Source organism: Dermochelys coriacea, chromosome 4 (genome assembly GCF_009764565.3).
Source record: "Dermochelys coriacea isolate rDerCor1 chromosome 4, rDerCor1.pri.v4, whole genome shotgun sequence".
NCBI classification, from domain to species: Eukaryota; Metazoa; Chordata; order Testudines; family Dermochelyidae; genus Dermochelys; species Dermochelys coriacea.
This window is the reverse complement of record NC_050071.1, coordinates 14,523,184-14,545,880: the sequence shown is the minus strand read 5'-3', so window position 1 is coordinate 14,545,880 and position 22,697 is coordinate 14,523,184. Positions and strand designations below refer to the sequence as shown.

At 46.9% G+C, this 22,697-nt stretch overlaps 1 protein-coding gene across 1 annotated transcript in view; it reads right to left on the bottom strand.

Moving 5' to 3' along the window:
- Window positions 1-249: 249 nt before the first annotated feature.
- Window positions 250-22,697, bottom strand: part of SHROOM3 (shroom family member 3) — a 108,349-nt gene continuing 85,901 nt past the window's right edge. Inside the window, exons 6-11 of the mRNA XM_043513206.1 lie at window positions 19,214-20,113; window positions 17,009-17,503; window positions 15,760-15,910; window positions 9,219-9,491; window positions 3,228-8,298; window positions 250-3,005 (exon numbers count right to left, since the gene is read on the bottom strand). Of these exons, the coding sequence (XP_043369141.1) occupies window positions 7,939-8,298; window positions 9,219-9,491; window positions 15,760-15,910; window positions 17,009-17,503; window positions 19,214-20,113 (2,179 nt within the window). The 3' untranslated portion in view covers window positions 250-3,005; window positions 3,228-7,938. The remainder of the gene's footprint in view (window positions 3,006-3,227; window positions 8,299-9,218; window positions 9,492-15,759; window positions 15,911-17,008; window positions 17,504-19,213; window positions 20,114-22,697) is intronic.

The following is a 22,697-nucleotide window of genomic DNA, read 5'->3' as shown; positions in this document are numbered from 1 at the left end:
TTGGCCAAAATTGGCAAAGGGATCTATTTTGAATCCTGTCAAATGGAAACATCAACATTTTTCATTACCTAACTTCTCCTGTATTTTGATCTCTTAGTAACTCCTTAAGCCGGTTCCTATTTACAGCAGCTGAAGTTTTGATTCTCTGGATTTCAATTCTAAGATACATTTTTGCATTGGAACAAATGAGAAGGAAAAAATACCTTTCCTTTCTCTTCCCCTTCATTTGATTTACGAGACATCAGTTTATGGAGTATTTGATAGCATTTCTTTTATTGTCAGTGTCAGTTAAGTGGTTCTTACATGTCAACAAATACGTATTTCAAGTCATAATTACACATAATGCTATATGATAACAATAACCTTAAATTGTAAACTGATTGGCAACCCCAACACAGGAGAAGGAAAAAAAAAAGTCATTTTAAGAATCATGGAAAGCAGCTGAAAATATGACGTGTATAGCCAAGCTGTGCAAAGTAAGTAAAATTGTCCGTAAGCAGCGATGAGATTGACTGCTCAAACTTTCAAAATTTCCTTATGATGAGCTGGAAAATAATTGTGCCCTTATCCCTGCGTCCAAAGAGACATCTCTCTCTCTTCCCCCAGCTTCCCTCTCCAACATACTGCAAAAGGGTGCCAGCAACTAATGCAACACTACCAAACAACAAATCTAGCAAAGAACACGTGCATAATCTTGGCACTACAAGCAGGCTGCTCCAACTCTTTTTTTGCATGGTAACATGCCATGGAAGAAAAGGAGGCATTTACTAAGATTTTAGCATTGGTGATCGCGATACTAAAGAGCCTCAGTGCTAGCTAGAGAGAGTGTTGGCCACATGCAGACAGGCTGCTGGTCTGGCTATGGCCTGGCTGAGCAGTTTGTTTCTGACCCCACAGGCCAAGTTCTACCCTCAGTTAAATGCCTGCAACGTGTACTGAAGATTCATGACTAGCAAGGGCAGAATTTGTCTGCACCTGTTGGGGTAAGAGAGAGATCCTGGTGCCCACATTAGCTGCATGAAAACATACAAATACATAACACAAGTGATCTTCATGAGGCAGTGACATTGCATTAGAAAACACCTGAGTGTTGTGCTCTGACAAGGGAGGCTCCTACCAAGTGTAAGTGCAGTCTGAGGGGAAAACATGAGCACCAAGGCTGCAAGTACACGGCCAATCCACACTGCCAGAACACCGAGAGATTGACCTTGGGGTTTGTATTACACACTTTAGGTTGGTTATAATGGAAGCACCTTTCGTCTGTTAATCGAGTTTAGCTTTCAGGCGAGCCTGGGAGAGGGCGGTAGGAGAGACGGGGGAACCTGGGTATGAGAAACAGATATGCCCCTAATCTGCTCATTTTCATTTATTAATATTCGTATCTATCATTTGTATTACCATAGCACCTAGGAACTCTAGGCATGGACCAGGGCCCCACTCTGGGGTCCAATAGGAAAAGCTTTTAATCTCTCCTCTCTAGGAAAGGCCCTGCCTGGCCCCACATGCGGTCATTTAGAACTTCTGCAAAGCGGGGGTAAAATGCTTTCAGGCTGATCTGCTGACTTTTAACATCCACTTTACACAAGTCACATCAGGGCAAGGCCAATGGAGAATCAGGCCTGGAACCACACGGCATTTGCTATCAGATGGTCTCATGTCTAACCTTCACAGAAAATGAAATCCCTTTCATCAGCCAACCCAAGCATGATTTTAGACATGGGGAAAATCTCGTATGTGTGATTGCCGAATCCACCTCCACATCCCCCATCATTGACTTTGTATTGTCCCTTTTTAAAGAAAGCCAATCTGAGTTTTGATGACCGGGATTGTGCTGATTTCAGGCCACGCAGCATGTTATGACAGCCGAAAGCAATTCCAACCGCCCCCTGCGCCATGCAACTACTCTGTTAATGGAGGTATTTGAGGATTTATCAAGCGCTGATTTAAAAGGCCCGTTGTAATTACACAACACACTGCAGGACTGTTCTGTCTGACACATGCCTCCATCCTCTTCCAATCTAGAGCACTAGACCTGGCTGCCGTGAAATTTACACAGTTTCACTGCTTTTCAAAAACACCCCCTCGGGATGTAGGACACTAATTCTTTCACAAGACCAGAACTTCAGCTGAAGTCAATGGAGCGGTGCCAATTTACACCAGTATCCTTACTGAGAGAACCAGCAGAAATTGGCCAACAACCAGTAGGTCACCATTAGAAGAGTTAAAACAGGAACATTTGCATCCCAGTCCACTGTGCATAGAGTAAAAACAATGAGGAGTCCTTGTGGCACCTTAGAGACTAACACATTTATTTGGGCATAAGCTTTCATGGTCTGGAATCCAAATAAATTTGGACTTATGCCCAAATAAATTAGGCTCTAAGGTGCCACAAGGACTCCTTGTTGTTTTTGCTGATACAGACTAACACGGCTACCGCTCTGAAACCTGTGCGTAGAGTAGTCCCCTCCCCCATGCCTCACGTCTCATCAGTTAAAATAGCAGCACTCTGTTGGGGGCTCTTCAGAATTGCTGTTTTAATAGCAGGATTGAATAAACCAGCCACTGCCCACAAGGATAAGATGAGCTGTATTAACCCATCATTGGACCCTACACAAATGTACGCTTCGAGGTTTGGCCCGGCCGCCCCTCTGTCATGGCTTTGCAACCTGGCGCGCAGAGTCACAGTGCCGCTCAGGTCTGGCCAGTCCATTTTGGGCTCCCTCCAGGAAGGTGGGCCCTAGGTACATACCTTGGTTGCCTATGTGTTAATCTGGCCTTGAGCATTGGCTGCTGAGAATGAGACAGTCAGGGGAAGTATGGGCCGTGACCCCCTTAGCACCAAAGTAAGCTCATGCACAGCCCAGGGCTAAGGCTTGTATTCTGAACCCAGGCCAGGGAGCAGTGGGCAGAAAAGGAAGAGGCGTAAGCAGCAGACGTACAGGTCCCCAACCGAGGGGCTTCCTCACTAGGGAAAAGCAGGATGTTCTTAACTGGAGATAACTAACCTGAGATAAAAAGAAAAGGAGGACTTGTGGCACCTTAGAGACTAACAAATTTATTAGAGCATAAGCTTTCGTGAGCTACAGCTCACTTCATCGGATGCATTTGGTGAAGTGAGCTGTAGCTCACGAAAGCTTATGCTCTAATAAATTTGTTAATCTCTAAGGTGCCACAAGTCCTCCTTTTCTTTTTGCGAATACAGACTAACACGGCTGCTACTCTGTAACCTGAGGTAAAATCCTAGCGAAGACGAGGCAATATGTAGCTTTCATGAGTTAGCAGGTCAAGAGAAAGACTATGGGGGATCTTAGGACCTACCTTGACCTGATAACCAATCTGTTTGGTCTTCATTAGGATTTTACTTGACGTTACCTAGCAGGGCGGGCAGAGTGGCTCCAGCCCTCCAGTGCCAGGAGGTGCGGCCTCAGCCCTGGGAGGGAGGGCAGTGCAGCCCCAGCCCTCCCCCCAATGCCAGGAGGATGGGCTATGCTGCCCCAGTTCCCCCTCCCCCCCCAGAGCTGGAGCACCAGGAGGGCAGGCAGCATGGCCTGAGGACCACCGCACGGGGGAGCCGCAGAATGGGAAGCAGGACAGGGAAGGCCGGGGGGGGGGGGGTGGGCGAGCGTGGGCGTGGCCACACCTGGCTGTTTGGGGAGGCACAGCCGCTCCCAGCCTATGATACCCACCAGCAATGAGCACCTGACAGCCTGCCCAAGAACGAGCACAGATTAGTGATACCAGAAGCCAAGCATTACTGTTTCTCTACCTTGGGGGCTGCATTCACATCCACTGCCGGCATGCAGGGATTTGCAAGACCCCTGGTGCTGCTGTCTCCATGGCTCCATGATGGCTAGGCACAAAACATTCCCAATGGCTCAGCTTCCCCTCCCTGCTCTGGTATGGACAGCTGGGATGATTTAGTCCAAATTCGTTGTGCAGGGTGGAAGATCAAAACAGAATATGGAAGATATCAGATTACAGAATTAGTCAGCAGCAAGATCACTCTCTCCATGGCCAAAACCATACACGTGAGCCGAGAATGTAGTGCAAAGGCACCCAGGAGAAGGAAGAACACCTGTACCTTTTACGTAAATTGGTCATTATTCAGCTGTGCAAAGGGAGGAGAACAGAGTGAGCGTCTGGATCCCAAACAGGGACACTGCTTTTGAACTGCACATTAAAATACCTTATTTAATCCTAGCCCAAAGCTGTCAATTAAGTTTTCACGTGGTTGACTTAAGTTTTGAATGGAATCCAACCTTGTAAAACAAAACATGGTGAATCTCTTCTGAGCAGGGAGAAGATCTGCCTGCGTGTCACCACCTGAACTTTTGGCTTCAGCAGACTTGCCCAGAGGAAAGAAAGAAAAGCAAAATTGCCCCACTCCTGGGCTCCTCCCATCTCCCACAAGTCATCCCAAGAAACAAAACCAAACCATGTCCATCACAAGGACAGGTCATGAACATACCAGGGGACCTTCACAAGCCCATCCTGGAAGGTCCTGCTGCTGTTGCTCCCAGAAAACACACTCAATGCTGTTTCAAATACAACTATTTTGCCCGATCTTTACATGTTTGTTTGTTACTCATGGGTCTTGCAAACAGAGAGAGACTGCTCAAGGCTGTGTGCATATTGACCCTTGTGAAAGAGCATTCTAAACAGTTAGTAAATACAGCCCACCCTCTGCTGGTGAACTGACAGCTGCTGAAACTCTATTCAGAGATATACCAAATCAAAAGAGAGCTGGTCAGGGAATTATTTCCCCCATCAAAAATCTCGGGTAACATTTTCAAAAAGTACCTAGGTGACTTTAGGAGCTGAACTGCCATTGACAATCAATGGGGCATAGGGTCCAAAAGTTACTCAGCTGCTTTGGATGAAAATTTCTTAACTGTCTCTAGTTTTTAGCCACTGGTTGAGGTGTGCCGCTGCAGCTGCATCTGTTCAAACCCCAAGTCTAGACGGGCAGTCCACAATACACAGTGACGTGCATCCTGTGTAAGCTACCCCCATGTGAGACATGTTCGGTGTGTCTAAATTAGGGGTTTGCACCAGTGCAGCCACGTCACCGTAGCTACACCCAGGGCTGAAAGCCGAATGTTCTGATTTGTTTCAATGCATTGCAATGTGCAAATAGTTATAGTGAAACTCTGCACCGTGCACAGCTGTTCCATGTATGTTCTTCTCTATACATTTAAGAGGTTTCCACTTTATGCTACTTCTAATTAAGGGAACAGGAATGCATCATGGGAAATGAGGCAATAAATAGGTTTCCTCTCCAGCTAAAGGCACTTAGAAGCAAACTCAATGAGACTGACAAATGTTTAATTTTCTCCAGGTACATGGCAAAATGTTCTTTCCCCAATTTAATGACTCAGAAAACTCCAGAGAATTAGCAGAACAATGTTTATATAAGGTTGTGCAAACTTCCTTCCTGAAACCCAAACCTTAACTCATCGCAATGAAACACAGGGCAAAGGGATGGTGGAACTTCCTTCAGGAAGATTGCCAGGAATGGGTACCCAAAATACAGCATCCACATGAATGTACAGACAGTACTAGTTGCTCAGAGTTTAGTAACAATAAAAGGATCCATTCTTTTCTTGATATATGCTTATAATTCCAATATGGACAGTAATTTACTTTCCGCTGTATAAATGAAAATGATCATTTGCCTCAATGACAGTTGCTGGTGTGATTGAAGGTTAACCTCTAAACGACTTATATACTAACCCCAGTGCATACACACAGTGACAACTGACTTCCCCAGAAGCTGAGCATGTGGACTGAGGGGAGTATGAGCCAGAGGGCCAGATCCTCAGCTGGTGCAAATCGACACTGAGTAAAGTGACAGACCTATCTAGTGCTAGGGGACTTTTAAAGGGAGGTTCTCTCTGACTTGAGGGGCCTTACAAAACGCTTTGTGGGGCAGAACCATGTTCAAGTCAAGAAACAGCTAAAATGGTCTTTTTGGCTCTGTTTGGACTATCCCTAGTTTCTTCCTTTCAAAAAAAATTCTGCATGCCATAGTGACATGCAATTGCTTTGTTCCTCCAGAGACATCCTGTAACACACAGGGAAGATCACCTTCAGGGTATGCGAGGGCTGAAATTTCATATGGCAGCAAGGTAGTAGCATGCTCTAGCTCAGCCATGCTTCCCAAGGCAGCAATACATTTGAAGTCTGCAGGGAGCACTTGCTTCACAAAAAAGGTCCTTAAAAACAGCAGTATAAACAATGCACACTCTCATTTTCACTGTTTACTGTTGAAACATAAATTAATTGCATGAAGGTCTTACAAACCATGCATGTCAAAGCCTTTGGGGGCATTGGTATCTGAGGCCCTCTTGCAGTATGATGGGATGAACAAACACAAACTCAAGAAGGAGCAGCTTAAACAGCAGAAGCAACATAAAATTTCTACGAGGTTAGACCAGAGTGACCAAACTGTGTCTTATGAGTCTAATGTAGCCCATGGCTTTCTACAACGCAGTCCATGGATTCCCTCATCTTTAATGGGGAGGGCAGTGGTGGTGGAAAGAGTTGGGGAGACATGGTCAACGCCTTGGAGAACTAGAGGTCCAAGAATTCAATGCTCCATAAGTGAGATAACACCAACTGTCTTAAAAAGGAGGCCATTTCCAATCTGCTTTGCTTAATGCAAAGTACCTGCAGCCCTGGAGCTCTGGGTAAGTTGCCCAAGTGATGTTCAGTTGGGCAAATTTGGTTGTCCCAGGTTAGACTGACTGAGAAATGACTCGCTAACCCTACAGCAGAAACCCCATTTATCTAACTAGGACAAATGAGCTTTTGGGGTAGGCAGAAGACTTAAATGCAAGCTATTCACGCTGGGGCATGTAACCCACTGTTAGCCATTAGGGGATTTCAGATAAAATGGGTCCAGATAAATGAGGTATTACTGTTCTTAAAAGAAATGCTGGTGTGTACGTCATCCCCTTTAGAAAAATATGTATATGTATGTAATGCCCTTTAAAGACCCTCTCCCAAATCAAACTAACAACCTTCAGGTTGCTTTTAGCACAGATCTTGCCTTTGTATTGTCTTAAATCATCTGTGAATCCAGAACCAGAAGGGAATCTTTTTGCTTCACCCTAACTTTGACTCCTGAGTTGCTTGGTTCACACAAGTGCTTGTTTAAACTCTGGATGTATCAAGCCACGGGATCCAGAAGAGGATAGATTATACTTTGCTGGGCAAAGTCTCCTTCACAAGGACACTTACTGGTATATTCAGCAAATGTTGAAACAGGTTGAAGCTTTTTCTGGTAGCCCTTTATTATGTAAAAAGCCCCCGGAAAAGATGCTCCATTCTAGGGTGTGACTATCTTTGGAGATTCCTCTTTTTGTTAAGTTTTCACAAAATACAAAATTAAATGCATTTTCTACATACAGAACCAAGACTCAAGTAAGTGACTAGCATATGTACAACAACTTACACATTCTGTCTTGTTTTTAAAAAATATAAATATCGATAACGTTCAGGAGCATCATGGGTTGGTTTTATTTTTAAGGCTTCATTCTTTCAGATCCTTCATTATTTAACGATAGTGCCTCACTCTGATTGAGATGTTGGGGTGGGGGGGAAGCAGAGGCAACCATGCCATGTTACCAAAGATGACATCTTTGTTCATGATGAGCTGGCCCATTCAAAAATAAGTGCCTCCTCCTCATACCTTGTAGCCAGAGAAATCTTTCACCTCCCTCTAGAGTGAGCCAGGCTGGATTAAGTTTTCATAGTGAGCTCTCGGGGCGATGGCATAGGGAGAGGAAAACAAAGACTTTATTACTGGTTTTTTCCTTCCTTGGATTCTCTTTTTAAATCCATCGCTCCATTGTAATTGTTGAGAGCTCTCCGAAAAGTATGCTGATTAAATAAACTCAAGCAGAAGAGCTGTACCCGAGGCTTGTCCGGGAAAGGTTAAAGTGAAGAGGCCGATGGTGTAGGTAAACTACTGCTGACCCCCGGGGGGGTTGTGGCTGCTGTGGCTGGAGCCGCTGCTGCTGTTGTGTCCGTGAGGATGAAGTCTGTAGGGAGGCTTTCCGTCAGGCACTTGAGCTGTTCCTGACCCAATTTAATCTTGTCGTCCAGCTCCCGCTGCTCTATGAGAAGCGCGGACTTCATCTTCACAAAGTGCTGGTACTCCTGGAGCTGCTCCTCCGAGAGGTAATTGCCCAAGATGTCCAAGACCACACGTTCTCGCCGGTCCAGGTTCTCCTTCAGCTCCCGGGCATCCTCATGCTGGCCAGCCAGCAGCTTCCTCTTCTCATTCAGAGAGCTCTGCCACATCAGAGACAGGGAATTAACATCACAGTGCTAATCCCACGACCTCTTCCCCTCCCCACAGACAGCCTTTCCCTCCTCTGGCAGTGATGGCCTGGGGACTATGCTTCCCTCTTTCAAGGTCACACACATGGAGAAGGGGAGTAACATTTCACTGCGGCTCAAATATGAATCCTACTCAGTCATACTCTGAAACTGTTTGGTCAAAATGGTGGGTGAGGTCATATCTTTTATTGAACCATCTTCTGTTGGTGAGAGAGACAAGCTTTCGAGTTTACACAGAGCTCTTCTTGTCTCTCTCACCAATAGAAGTTGGTCCAATAAAAGATATTACGTCACCTACTTTGTGTCTCCAATATCCTAGGACCAATACTTCATACAGCATGGCCAACATAGTGCAGATGGGGTTAGAAATTGTTAACAAAACACGATCGAGCCATGGTTTCTACCATGCTTTTGCCCCGCGAGCATGGTCTGGCCACACAGGGCTAAAACATGGTTAGCTGGAGCCAAGAGACCACCATTTGTCCAGCTATGTGCTGCTTCATCTGCAGTTCAGCTTGCACAGCTGATGGTAAGACCAGTCAAAATAAATTCTTTTTTTTACATTGCCAAGATACACGGGGCGAGAGTCATTTGTACAAAATATCAGCCAAGATTCGTGGGGCCAGAATCGTGTTTTTTATACCCATGGAACAGGCTCAACTGTTGGCTCCACTTTGGAGGCTACAATCCTATATATGGCTGGGAGTTTCAAAGGTTCCTAAGAGACTTGGAGGCCCGGTTCCCGTTGACACACCTAACTCCTTGAAACCCGTTTGAAAGTCCCAGCCTATATGTGTGTGTTATTCTAATCACCCATTTGTTCAGCACTCTGAAAATCACCAATGTTCTAAAGTTTACAAAAAGAGACATACCCGCTCTTCAGTATTCACATCTTCACCTAGGCTGCTCAAAACGTTCTCTACCCGGGCCAGACGCCCTGAGAGAGAGAGCAAGAGGTTCACCACTTTATCCAGGTCGCCTATGAACATCTTGTATTTGTCAAACTCGTTGGGCTTGCATAACTTGCTGATCAACACCTCCACCTCCTCTCCCAGGGCATTATTCAGCTTGATGTCTTCTAGCAGGCTCTCCTTAGCTTCCTTCAAGATCTCCAGTTTGTGGGACAAACTCGTGATGAGCTCAGCCTGGTAGGAGGGAAAAATTATTACTGGTCTTTATGGTGTATGCTGTGCTGTCTGTGTGACCATATGAAAACATGGGCCTGGTCCCGTTAGAATGAAAATTCAGCAAATGCTGACAATGATCACAGTGGGATGAGCTGGAGAGAGAAGAGGAAATGGAGGAGACAGTGAAACTCAATGGGAGAAGGTTTGAGCTGTTGGCCAAATGATATTAGGATACCGCTTTACTTGCCTAGTAGCCCAAATCATAACCTGCTTTTGTAATGACTGGGCAAGATTTTTGGTGCCACACCTTGATGCACCACTTGATATACCTTAGAGGGAATATTGAAACTTCCCTTCCTTTGTAAAGTGCTTTGAGATCTCTGGATGAAGAGTGCTTTATAAAACTGTATATATTGAAATCTATGAGAGTTAGGCACTTAAGTACCTTTAACAATCTGGGCCAATATCACACTCCCACACCTTCAGGATTCTTGTTTGCATGTTACTTTTTGCACTGTCCTTTGTTCAAATAAACATTATTTTAAAAATTGATTGAAAAAAGGGAGCAATCATGACTAATTAACCAAGACTCTGGCCAGGGTTGTTACGGGGTAACAAATGCCAGGGCTGCAAGTTGTTAGCTGCATAGTGCATGCTGGCTCAAAAAGCCTCGAGGGAAAAGAGAAAAAAAACTTGTCATGTTTTTCCCTCCTATTTTTGTCCTCTTAGATTGTACTATAAAGTGCTAAAAGCTTGGGCCTCTGAAGGACTTAGAAACCTCAGCATCAGGAGCAAGTGCCACTTTCAATTTCAGCTTCAGCCAGAGCTATGGCATTTCTCCCTTGGCAGAACCCACCGCCTGGGCTGAAGTGGCCCTCGGCAAAGAGAAACAAACCAGCATATAGCTTTACCATCATAGAATAGAATATCAGGGTTGGAAGGGACCTCAGGAGGTCATCTAGTCCAACCTCTTGCTCAAAGTAGGACCAATCCCCAATTTTTGCCCCAGATCCCTAAATGGCCCCCTCAAGGATTGAACTCACAATCCTGGGTTTAGCAGGCCAATGCTCAAACCACTGAGCTATCCCCCACCCAAAGTTCTTCTGAAGGAGAGTTAAAGCTCATTTTGTGAAAACCCCTGCAGCTGTTCCACAGCCAATGGGAAAATCACCCTCAAGTGCAGCCATACTGTGCATGTCCTGGAGTGCCTGATTCCGATTAGGATTTGGAGGAAAGCAATGAGTACATGTATTCCCTGGAATGAGGCTGGTAATGCTACAGTTCTGCTTTCACTTAGCAGTTAGCCACAGCAGAGTGTGCATCAGGAGCCGTTGGAACACCACGTGTTCTGCTTTTGCTTTCAGCTTCCTATGGAGTAATAATATATCATTATAGCTAGTTGAATATGCATTGCACACAGAGGCTACAGGGTACAATATGAGGTCTCATTCCAAAGAGTAAGTTCCTGGGGTATTGAAACGTTTCAAGGAACAACTCTCCTTCTATCAGAAGTGCCGGTAATTTCATGTAGGCAGACTCTGTGCTTCAAATAAAGTGGATCTTTCACTACCGTCAAACAAACTGTAGTGGAAACTCTGGGGATGCTTGGAAGTGGTCTTTTAAAGCAAAGAGATGCCCATTAGAGGTGATTTTCAATGCAAACGTCCCTCTATCTAATTAATACAGTATCGTTTAGCCGGTTACCACCAGATGGCTGCATGATTCACAGATCTGTTGGGAGTCTAGAGCTGTCACCAGCAGTTAGTTTTCTGATTGCCGAGTCCATTAGCATTTCTGTGGCAGGGCCGAGGGTCAGTGAAATATGAACAAATACTCTTAACCATAGATTTCAGCTGCCCAGGTTCACAGTGGTGAGGCACAGCTAAGTCATTTCATTTTATAGCTGGGAATCTCCAAGGGGAAGATGACTGGTTGTTGGGTACTAATGCAGAACGGTTTTTGGAAGGGGGAAGAGAAATTATAGGCTCAGCTCCTGATTCATTAGCATTACACTGTAAGCTCATCAGGGTAGGGACTGTATCTTCCTATGTGTTTGTGCAGAACCTAGTCCAATGGGGCCCAGCTGTGACTGGGGCCTCAGAGCTACTGGAATACAAACACATCGTAAGAATGGCTCTGATCCTGGGTTGTGCTTTGGTCACTTTGCAATGCTCTCCCCTTGCAAAGTGGCTCTAATCTCGGTGAATTCAGCCTTCCCAGTGCAGGCAGATCCTCAGGGGGATTATCTGAACCACCATAGCTGCTCCTTCACCAAACTCTGTTGCAGCCAGTGCAGGGGGTGTGGCCATGGAAAAGGGGCGTGGCTTGGGAATTCCTATGCCCTAGTGCAGGGTTCCCAATTTTTTTCCCCAGCGTCTCACTGGTGCAGCTGCAATGGGCACTGCAGCCCACTATTAACATTCGGCCGTCAGGGAGAGGGGCATCACTGGGCGTGAGCTGCCCCTCGCCTCAGCAGAAACCAGGGCCAGTGCAAGGGGCGAAGGGGCCATGCAGGTGCCACAGCTAGCCCCTGCCAACACCTCCAGCCTCAGCAGCCTGCTGAGTGCCTTGATCTTGTCACCTGCAGCAGCCTTGATCTTGTCACCTGCCTCAGTCAAACACCCAGCACTCTGGGGTGCCTCCCGGCCCCCCCCACCTGGGAATGAGGAAAGGGCTTGAGGGCTGCCACTGTCAGGAAGAGGCCCAGCCGTTTCCTTGACGGTCCCCATCATGGCATCATCCAGGTGGAAACCGAGTGGCACCACCGAGTCCTGGTACCTGGGGGAGCCACGGGACCAATACTCCAAAGAGCCTGACACTCACTGATCATGGGTGCGGCAACTCAGAGCAGAAACAGCCGTGAACCTTCCAGCCTCCTCCAGCCACCCTGGGAGCCACCGCCTTCTCCTTGCCCTCCATTTGGCAGCACTGCTTTGCCCTCTTCCAGCCCAAGGCACAGGCCATCTCCAGCAGCACTCTGCCAACAAATACAGTTTGGTGGGGGCAACATTCCCCATGCCCCTCCCAAACTCCACTCATGGCTGACCACCCGGGACTATGCCATGGCCCACCTTTAGGCTGCGGCCCCCAGTTTGGGAACCCCTGCCCTAACAACCCCTTGTTGCCTTTGGCAGTTGATGTAGTTTAGAGCAGCCTTCAGACTGTTGTAATCCATGCTAGAGAGCCAAGAGGCACAGAGCAGCTCCAGGATAATGGGAGTGAAAAGAGCATCTTTGTGCTCCTTGGCTGTAGCTGAGGATCCAGTCATTCTAAACACATAAGAGGACCACACTGGTCTCACCACATGTGATCAAGAATCCTTTGCTACTCTGACCCCCCCCCCACCATACAACAGCCAAGCAAATACCAAACAGCACCCCCTGGCACTAATACTTCTGACTGCAGACCAAGTTTGCTCCTCAGTAGGAAAGAATATGTTTCTACTGTATGCTACAGATGGGCCCCCGCTTTTGGGCAATGTGAAACCATTAGCTGTGCGGCTGGGACACAGGACATCATCAGCTGAATTCAGGCTCATCCTATTAAACTGGGCTGGGTGGCAGAACCTCCTTGTGCCAAACTGTTTGTCCTGAGCCTCGGCTCATTTGCTCCTGGGTAGCTCCAGTGGCTTCAGTGAATTCACTCCAGATTCACACCGGCATACGGGAGAACAGAACCGAGGTCCCTTGTCTTTTGCAAGGTGCCGTTGTAGTGACCCAGCTAGAATTCAAGCGCCTGGGAAATGGGGGGCAAAAGCGTCGGGAGCCAAAGGAGCAAAGAAGGCAGCTGAATTATTACAGGTTTCAGAGTAGCAGCCGTGTTAGTCTGTATTTGCAAAAAGAAAAGGAGTACTTGTGGCACCTTAGAGCTGTAGCTCACGAAAGCTTATGAATTATTACAGTGGCAAATGGGAAAACACCACAGAGCCACTCAAAGGGCCTGGTCTAAAGCCCAATGGGAGCATTTCTATTGACTGCCACAAGCTTTGGATCAGGCCCGGAACGCGCTGCATTGGCGCCATTCACTGGTGATCTGCAAGTTTTGCTGGAGAACCATGACAGGTCATTCAGAATGTTGTCTGTATATAGTCCCTGTCCTTGAGCCCCTGGTACCAGGACAGTGTCAGGTGCTGGGGGTGGAGGCCGGGAGCAAACATACCTTTTAATCAGAGCTTTGTCCTGGAATGCCTAGGAGTCTGAAATGGACCTGAAAGCACTTGCTTTGTATTCATTAATCAGTGACTCCCCTGCCCTTCCAAATGCCAGCTCACACAGTCCTTTGCATATTTACAATGGAATGTGCTTGGTTTACTCAAATGACCTCTTGGAGTAGCTGCTTCCCCTCATAATACCTATGCAAATGTTACTTCACACAAACGCCCAACAAACATGCCAAAGCAATCTCGCTAATTACTCAGATCCATTTCTGTTTTCCCACGCAAATGTAACCTTTGATTCTTGGGACTTGTCCTCTTCTGGCAGGCTCACACCTACTTGCTGGCTTGTCAATCCTTCACTACATGCATCTGAATTATTAGCTCAACCCCTTATCCTTCTGTCTTTTTGTTGATACGGGCGGATGGGCGTTAGCTATGTTCAACAGCACTCAAAGAATTAATCCAATGCTGCAAAACTTGGACTGGCTGTAACTAGTAGCTTTAAAGTGAAGTGTGCTACAAACTGTGGACTAGGCTAATTATTTAAACCAGGTGTTAAGTGGGGCCGAAGGCACAAGCTAAATGTTTATGATTACTTGCGCGTTGTCAAATCATTTATTCAGTGTGCAGTTATTATCCCGCATCTCTGCAGAATCATAGAAACGAGACAAGGCCTGTTACCTTAGCTATATTACACTGCCAGGGTTGGATTGCTCCCTACAGAACATTTTCTAGCACATTGCTGAGGTTTATTTTAAATTTCCTATGAAATGGGGCTTCCCAATTCTATCTTTAATTATTTGTATTCCGGGTGCACCTAGATGGCCCAAATGAGATTGGGTTCCCCTTCTATCTAGGCCTTGTACATACACATAATAAGAGACAGACCCTGCCCCAAGGAGTTTACAATCACTGTAGACAAGACAGACAATGGCTGGGAGCAGACACAGAAGGGAAACTAGCATTGAGAGGTGAAGGGACTTGGCCAAGCTCACACAGCAGGCCAGTTGCCACACTGGGACTAAGACCCAGGTTGCCAGATTCCCAGTCCAGTGTCCTAGACACTAGATCAAGCAACGTGTGAGATCAGTGCGCAAAGTATATACACATGTGTTTACAACACAGGGTACTTGTGCAACTCTTTGTATATTTCAATCTGTTCAAACTAACCTGTCACACTGAAGGAATAAAAATACTGTTATGTTATCCTGTCCCGTGAGACACAATGTGCTGTCAAGTTACAGCAGTGATTTGTTTTTGTCATGGGGGGCAAAGAACGTAGAAATATGTGTGGGTTCTCTCCAGCAACAACCTGCCTCCAGGGATTTGCGAGCTTTTCAGTGTCCATCTTTAGTGGGTCACAAAGGTGAGAATTCCCCTGGCAACCTAGGAGCCCTGCCACCAACCCTGCCAGAACCAAGTTCTAGGAACGGACATCAAGAGCCTCAGCAACAGAATGGAACAAGAGAGAGCCCAAGGCACTGGGCTGGGCATCACAGGACCTGGGTTCTATTCCTGCCTCTGCCACTTACCTGAACCGGGACCTTGGTTGGGCAAGTCACTACGTTTCTGTTTCCTCTCCCACCTTCTGTAAGCTCTTTGGGGCAGGGACTCTCTTTTCATAGAGACCGTATGGCACCTAGAACAACTGGGGCAAACCTCAAGCTGACACTAGGAAAGCCAAAATTCGCACCAGTTGGAACCAGTGTTTCCTCTAATTTTTCCCATGTGCGGAATTGATTTTGTTATATGCACCAATATGGAAGTAATGTGTGACTTCATATTGGTACACAAAACAAAATTCATGGGGTGGGGGTGGGGCCGAGGGGTTCGGAGTGTGGGAAGGAGCTCAGGGCTGGAGCAGAGGGCTGGGTGCAGGGGGGGAGGGCTCCGACTGTGGATGTGGGCTCTGGAGTGGGGCCAGGGAACAGGGGATCAGGGCTGGGGCAGAGGGTTAGATTCAGAGGGTGAGGTTGGCTGGGGGTGTGGGCTCTGGGGTGGGGCTGGGGATGAGGAGTTTGGGGTGCAGGAGGGTGCTGAGGGGCTACAGTGGGGAAAGAGGGCCCCCCCCAGCTCTCTCTCCCCGCAGCAGCACACGCAGACCAACAGAAACCCATGCTGTGAATTTACCTTCTTCTCATTGATGTCCAGCTGCTCCTCTTCCTTGTCCACATCTTTTGGCAAGTCTCTGATTTTATTCAGCAGCTCTGCTTTGGGGGCCGACATGTTATAGTAAGCAGTGCAGGTGACCAAAGTTACAGCAGCTTCCTTTTCTTCTCTTCTATACCACAGTGAAAAAGACGCACAACAGATCCAGAGAGGGCTTAGTTTAGATAAGGGAATAGAGAAATGTCAGGGTATCAGCTGGGATAGTCTATTAATAGGGTCTATAAAGGAGACTGCCACTTCCCACCAGTAGATGGTGCATGTCAGCCATTTTTAAACCCCTCCACACTGGGAAAGCCAGCACAATCGCACTGATGTTTGGTTGTCTGCTAACAACTTGTCTAAACACTGGGGCCGGATCCTCAGCTAGTCTAAACTGATATAACGCCAATGAAGTCAATTTAATTGAATATCTTATCCAGCATAATCCAGTTATAATTTATTACAGCAGGGCTTCTCCAGCTGTTGTATTTGGCCCTCTGTCTTACACTAAGTATCAGAAGGGTAGCCGTATTAGTCTGGATCTGTAAAAGCGACAAAGAGTCCTGTGGCACCTTATAGACAAGTCTATAAGGTGCCACAGGACTCTTTGTCTTATGTTAGGCATTCTTCAAAGTTTTGGGTAATTTTTGCAGCACACAGTAGTGTTTTTTATAAGGGATTTCCCTGGGCTCCCCCCCAAAAAATATTGCCTCTCATAAACTATCTGCCTTCCCAATGATTTGGTCCCAATTCTGTTCTCCCACCAGTTTTACACTGAGGTAATTCCATTGGGTTCAGTGGAGTTACTCCTGGTCACCCGGGTGTGAGATCAGAATTAGGCCCTTTGTCTCTGGTTTGGGGGCATAGCATGGATCTCAGTTTCCAAAAACATGAGAAATGTCATTGCAGAGATTAGCCAACAAGGGGGTGGAGTGAAGCAATCTTTCTCTCCCCATGTGTCTATACCAAACTCAGCACCATATTCTCTACTGGTCTTAGTGTCCTGGAGCTTAGAGGAGAGAAGGTCCCGAGGTCAATGGCTATGCACAGCCAAGACTGTAGGAATCCCTTTTACAGAATGATTTGCTAATCCCAGTGTATGGGGACTGAAAGCAAACTAGTGCTCCAGCCTCACTGGCAGGAGGAATTCAGCCTGCACTCTTCCATACAAGCGAGCAGGCTAAGAGCACTTCTTATATATCCGCCAAACCCTGAAATGAATCGGGTTCACCTGTCATCCTCAGGCACTGTTCTGCTGGCTTTCTTTTGCATCATTTTCCTTTTCATGTTGTTATCTTTCAGCAAGCTGGTTCCATTGGGAAAGATCCCTTCCATTAAGTCCATGGTTGTCTTCATTCTGGAGTCTGGATCTAGGATATCTGCTAGAGACTTATCCCTGTGGACGATCTCCTTGGCCAGGGCCTCTGACTTAATATCCTCTGGGGTCTTCTTCTTCTTCACTTCAATAGCTGTGCCCTGAGTCCCTGGGCTGAGGCCACCATTTTCCGAATCCTTCCCCTGGGCCTCTGGCTCTTTCAGGTTGCCTCCAAGTTGCTCTGCATTCTGCTTCTCAGAGTTTGGCCACTCCCCTTGAGCAGCAGGTGACTGGTGCAGTGACTCAGTGTTCCCAACAGGTGGTGAAGCGGCCCAGTTGGTTTCCCTGCTGATGGAGCTCAACCCCAGCTTTCCCCTGTCAACCAGACTCCTGGGAAACCTGCCGAAGCTGCTGTGGACAGAAAAATTCTATGACAAACATGGGGTGAAGGGCTCCTTTTGGAGAGTGAAGGTACGGCACAAGCAAGAGAGGTGTATAGTAAATCACATTTCCCTTTCCACTACACGTTCACTGGTCTATTTGAACTGTAAGCTCTTTGGGGCAGAGACTGCCTCTTGCTAAGTGTTTGTACCTAGAAAACCCACTCTAGGAAGCTAGTGGCACCAGAAGTAAATGATCCCCATGATTCTGAACACAGTTGCTTCCTTATTCCAGTAAAGATTGAATGAGTGAGTTACAAACTTCTTGTGTTGGACAATGTGGGGCAACTGTTGTGCTCACTCCCAGTGACACGTAACAAGCTGATCCTTGCTGGGGGAGCTAAAACGACAGCAGCCATCCTCCTAGCAAGCGTTCAGAGATCAGGTTCGTCCACCCTGCAAGGAAGTCAATCAGCTTGACATTCTTAAGCTGGGAACGAGAATAAGCCTGAACAATTCAAATCCTAGCTGTCCTTTTCACACTGACACCAAAGGTTCGTTAACAACTCACTGCCACAGCCCTGCTAATAAAGTCGGGATGGGCCTGATCCTCAGCTGGTGTAACTTTGAAGTCCATGAAGCTGCTCTGATTTACACCAGCCCACAGCCTGCTTTACAAGTGACTCTGGCGGGATAAACTAATTGCATTTGGGAGCTGCGATATTTGCGTAACCACCTCTTGACACCTAGTCACCATGTTGTGTCGGGATCGTTTTGCGCAGGCTCCGTGATATATTCTGGGACACTTTGATCCTGCAAGCCTAGGTTTCATGTGGGATCATCCCCCTCAAAACCTGGGAAGTCCCCCTGACAACTGGAATGGAGAGCACCACCGCAGTACATCAGAACCCCAGGACTGATTCTCCTCTCACACAAGAATAAATAAGGAGTAAGGTCACTGTGCTGTAACTGAGAGGAGAATCAAGCCCAGTATATTCTCTTAGTTACAGGCCTCAGTGATAGCCATAGGTTTATGAGACCTATGCAGCTGCATAGGGCCTGTTTAATCAGGGATCTCCTTGCCCTGCCAGTGCCACTGATGGTAATGGACCTGCCAACTTTGGGTACTGACTCAGGCTCACAGGTCTCGGGCTGCAGGGCTAAAAACAGCAATGTAAACGTTCGGATTTGGGCTGGAGCCTGGGCTCTGAAATCCCAAGACGGGGATGTGTCTCAAGACCCCAGGCTCCAGCCCGAGTTTGAGCGTCGACATCGCTATTTTTAGCCTTGCAGCCCGAGCCCCACAAGGAACAGTAGGTGTCGTGGGGCCTTTATTGCCGTGTAGGTGCCATAGAACTTGAAAACCAGAGGGGACCATTTCGTCTGCCCCACCCCCGGTATAGCACAGACCACAGTCTCAGCATTCTGTGACATCTTCTTCTTTCTTAGTGTCACTGATCCTTCCCTGTCTGCCCACAGAGCCAGAAGCTAGCAAGTTCTGGTGACAGAGACTTTGTCCAACTTCCCTGCTTTCCTTACTGTGTATGTACACTCCCTAGAAGCCTTTCCGCTCAGGTGGTGTCTGTGAATGGGTCCCATGGGTATGCAGTGTGTGTGTGTGTGTGTGTGTGTGAGGTGGTCCATCCCAGATGGATTGGGCCCGGCATATCTTACCCCTTATGGCCCTACAAAGACTAAAGCTGGCCCGGGAAGACACCATGGCGTTACAGCTCTCCCTTACCTTATTTTGGTCTCTTCTATAAGCCTCGTGGATTTGTCTCCTGTTGCCCCACCTGCTTCAAATGCAGCCGGAGGAGGAGGTGGAAATACCTCTGCGTCGCTTGTGAAAGTGCTGGGGCTCCACTCAGGAAGAGGAGGAGGTGGTGGCGGAGGCGGTAAGGGTTTAAATGCAGGCTGCGAGTCCTTGATAAACACCTCATCATCTCCCTCTTCCAGCAGGCCCGGTGGGGGAGTCAGCTGAAGGCCTGACTCAGAGATCCGCAGAGAGATCTTCCCAGAGGGAGGAGGAGTCTCTGGATCAGAAGAAGTGCTGCTTTGTGTTGGTAGGCTCTGCCATCTTTGAAAGAGCTTCTGCCCAGACACCTGAGAAGACACCGAGCTCTTTGGGAAGCTGTCATCATTGACCGAATGAGCCCATTTCACTTTGGATGGGAGGAGTCTCTGAGTCGGCATGGCCGTTCTCTGCATTGCTTCTTCGGCTGAGTCCTCAGGGGAGCTGTCATCATGGTACAGAGGCCATGCCTGACCCTTATCATTGCCTTCAGCGGGGACGGTGTCTAGTTTGGTACGTTGCCTCATTGCCAGGCCGTCCCCAGCAGCCTGCAGATCTGAGGGAGTCTGGGTGGAATGAGCAGCACTAGATGAGGACTGACCAGGGCCAGAAGGAATATGGTTAAGAAGCAAGGGTCTGGTGCCCTGCTTAGGTTCGGAAGAATGATTCTTCAAGTCTGTTGGCGATGAGACACACCTTTGGGTCCTGCTGATATGCCTAGGGGATTCTGAGGCCTGGTGACTCTCAATCAGAGTGGATGAGCTTGTGAGGTCACTGCCAGGAGGATGGGGACGATAATTTGGGATTGTTGGCTTTTCAGGGTGGCTTCTTTTCCGACTGCTGTAGGGCCTAAGATAAGATATAACTAAGATAAATCTACCATTTTCATTCAAGGAACAAACATAGCTGCCGTGTACCCCTTTAAAAAGCTAAGAACTCACATTAGACCTTAATACCAGAGGCATGCTGCCAATTTCTGCCTCCAGTTAAAGCTGATTTCAGTGGGATTGCACTGGTGAAACCAGCAGTTAATTCTGGTCCACTTTTAGAGTAGGCACACAGATATTATGGTGATGGGCTGGGCACCATATAAGGACCTAGAGAAATAAAAATTACAACTAATCTATTAATAGTTTTTTCCCCCCCCAAAGGCTGATGTGTAACAGGGTGAATAATCTGGTTTGAGGACTGTAGGAGAAATATATTTCTGTGGGCATGAGATTCATGAAGTTTGATCCAACTTACAGAAAACAGCAGGAACTGTAGCTAACAATGGAGGCAACATAGCTAATCATGCAAGACCTAAGCAACACAGCTATCTATACAGGGACAACCTAGGTCCAATGAATTAGTTATTTAGCTCCAGTTAGCATCTTGATTTATTATCGGCAGTGCACATAGTGACTCCTAGAGTGAAGGTTGCCAGACACTTCTTATTAGAAGATCCTGTTTTCGGTTGCTTATAATTTTGCCAAATTTAAACTGTGTGGGCTGAAATGTCCCATGCTGGGTGTCTGCTTCAGGCTGATTTTTTTTTTTTGGAACGTTTCAGCTAAAATGCTTCCAAGAATGAGACTAGGGAGAAATATATTGTTTTATCCATCTTAAAAAATTCTTATAACTGTGAGGTCCTCTGGAAAAATAGCATATTATGTACTATTCATGCAACTGTTATTAGACTTATCGTAACGCATACACACAAGGAGGGCCCTAGTAATGTTACAGAGGCAAACTTAATTTTTACATTTCCTAACTTTTGAGTGCTCCACTTTGCAACATCAACGTTCTTTTAATGTAGGGTTGAGGTGTTTTTGTTTTTTTTACATAGTGCCAGATGGGCTCCAGGCACTTTGCAGACAATACAAAGACAAGTACTTTGCTCCAGTGAGCTACCAATCTGAATGGGCAAGAGACTAAATTGTTCACACCACTTTTAAGGATGTTCTCAAATGAATCAGAAATTCAGCACTAGTCTTGAAAGTGAAAGCCCCACTTAGAACATCATATAAAACTCATGAGCCTGAGCAGGTATTTAGCTCAAAAACAAAATTAAAGATAATACATACAAGATATTCCAAGCATGCATTAGGCTGTAGAAAAAAATCCTATAGTATTGCCATTATATTTGTATATAGTTAAAGACTATACTATTGAAATGATCTGCTACAGGTACTGTATGAGATTTGGGGCCAAAAGGTGCTTTCAGTTATGCTGGTGTACATCAGCAATAACTCCATGAAAGCCTGGGGGTTACTCTGGATTTACATTGTGTAACTGAGAACAGAATTTGGCAGCTCATGCCTGGGAAGACGGGGAGATCTGTGGTTCTTGGACAGTAGCAATGTGCAATCTTTGAGCCACTCAGTGTTTGTCACAAGAACCGGATGGTAGTTCTCCAATTTAGAGACCTGTCACACTGTAGTAATATTTGCTGATCCTCAGACTGGTAGAGCCACATCAGTTACACATACTGCACTAACACCACAGATGTTGGAACTTGGCATTTGGGAAGTTGGCTAAGGGCATCGCAGCATATGGAAAGGAATACAAGTCAAGGGACCACATTAGCTCTAACTTGTCCATTTAAAGGACTAACCCTGCTCTAACAAAGCTCTTTGTAAAGAAATACGGTTGGATTCTGGTTGCCACTCCAGCCGCTTATAGAACAACAACCAGGGAGAATTCCACTAGCATAGGAGCTGCACAGTCTGGCATACGTGACCCTTTGCGGCCCTCGGCCTAAGGGGTGCACTGGGGGCAGAGCTGGGAGAGGTATTGAGGATGTGATGTGGAGAAGCTATAGCACTCAGCTTAGCTATTCTGGGCTGCGGAACAGTCCATTGGCAGCCATAGGGAGGCTGTCATAAGGTAGCGCAGCCATTGGGGCTGCTCTAACTTACACCGGGGGTCACACTGGTCCCTGGCAAGTACAATCTGGCACAGGTAGTCCTATTGACTTCAGGGGTCCTCCTCATGTGAATTCACTGATGTGAGTAAAAGAGGATCACAATCTGGCCTGAGTGGGCTTTTTAAATCTTGGAAGGGTCCAGCCCTGTTCCCACTGAAGTCAAAGGCAAAACTCCCACTCACTTAATGGTGTTGGGTCAGACTCAAAACATTTGGGTTCTAATATTAACACCCACAGCTGACTGTGTTAGCAGGTTACCAGGGTGACCAGAGGTCCCAATATGATCAGGACCGTCCCAATATTAGGGGCTTTGTCCTATATACGCAACTATGTCCCTCCTTCCTCCCCCCCTCCCAAAAAAGTGCCCCAATTTTTCACACTTGCTATCTGGTCAGCCTACATGTCAAGTGGGGTTGATGAGACAAAACCACCCACAGAGGATCCTTTGGTGACACATGAACAAAAAAGTGTCACCACTGAGTGATCCATCTATGTTTTTTTCAAGCACATGAATGGCACCAACAC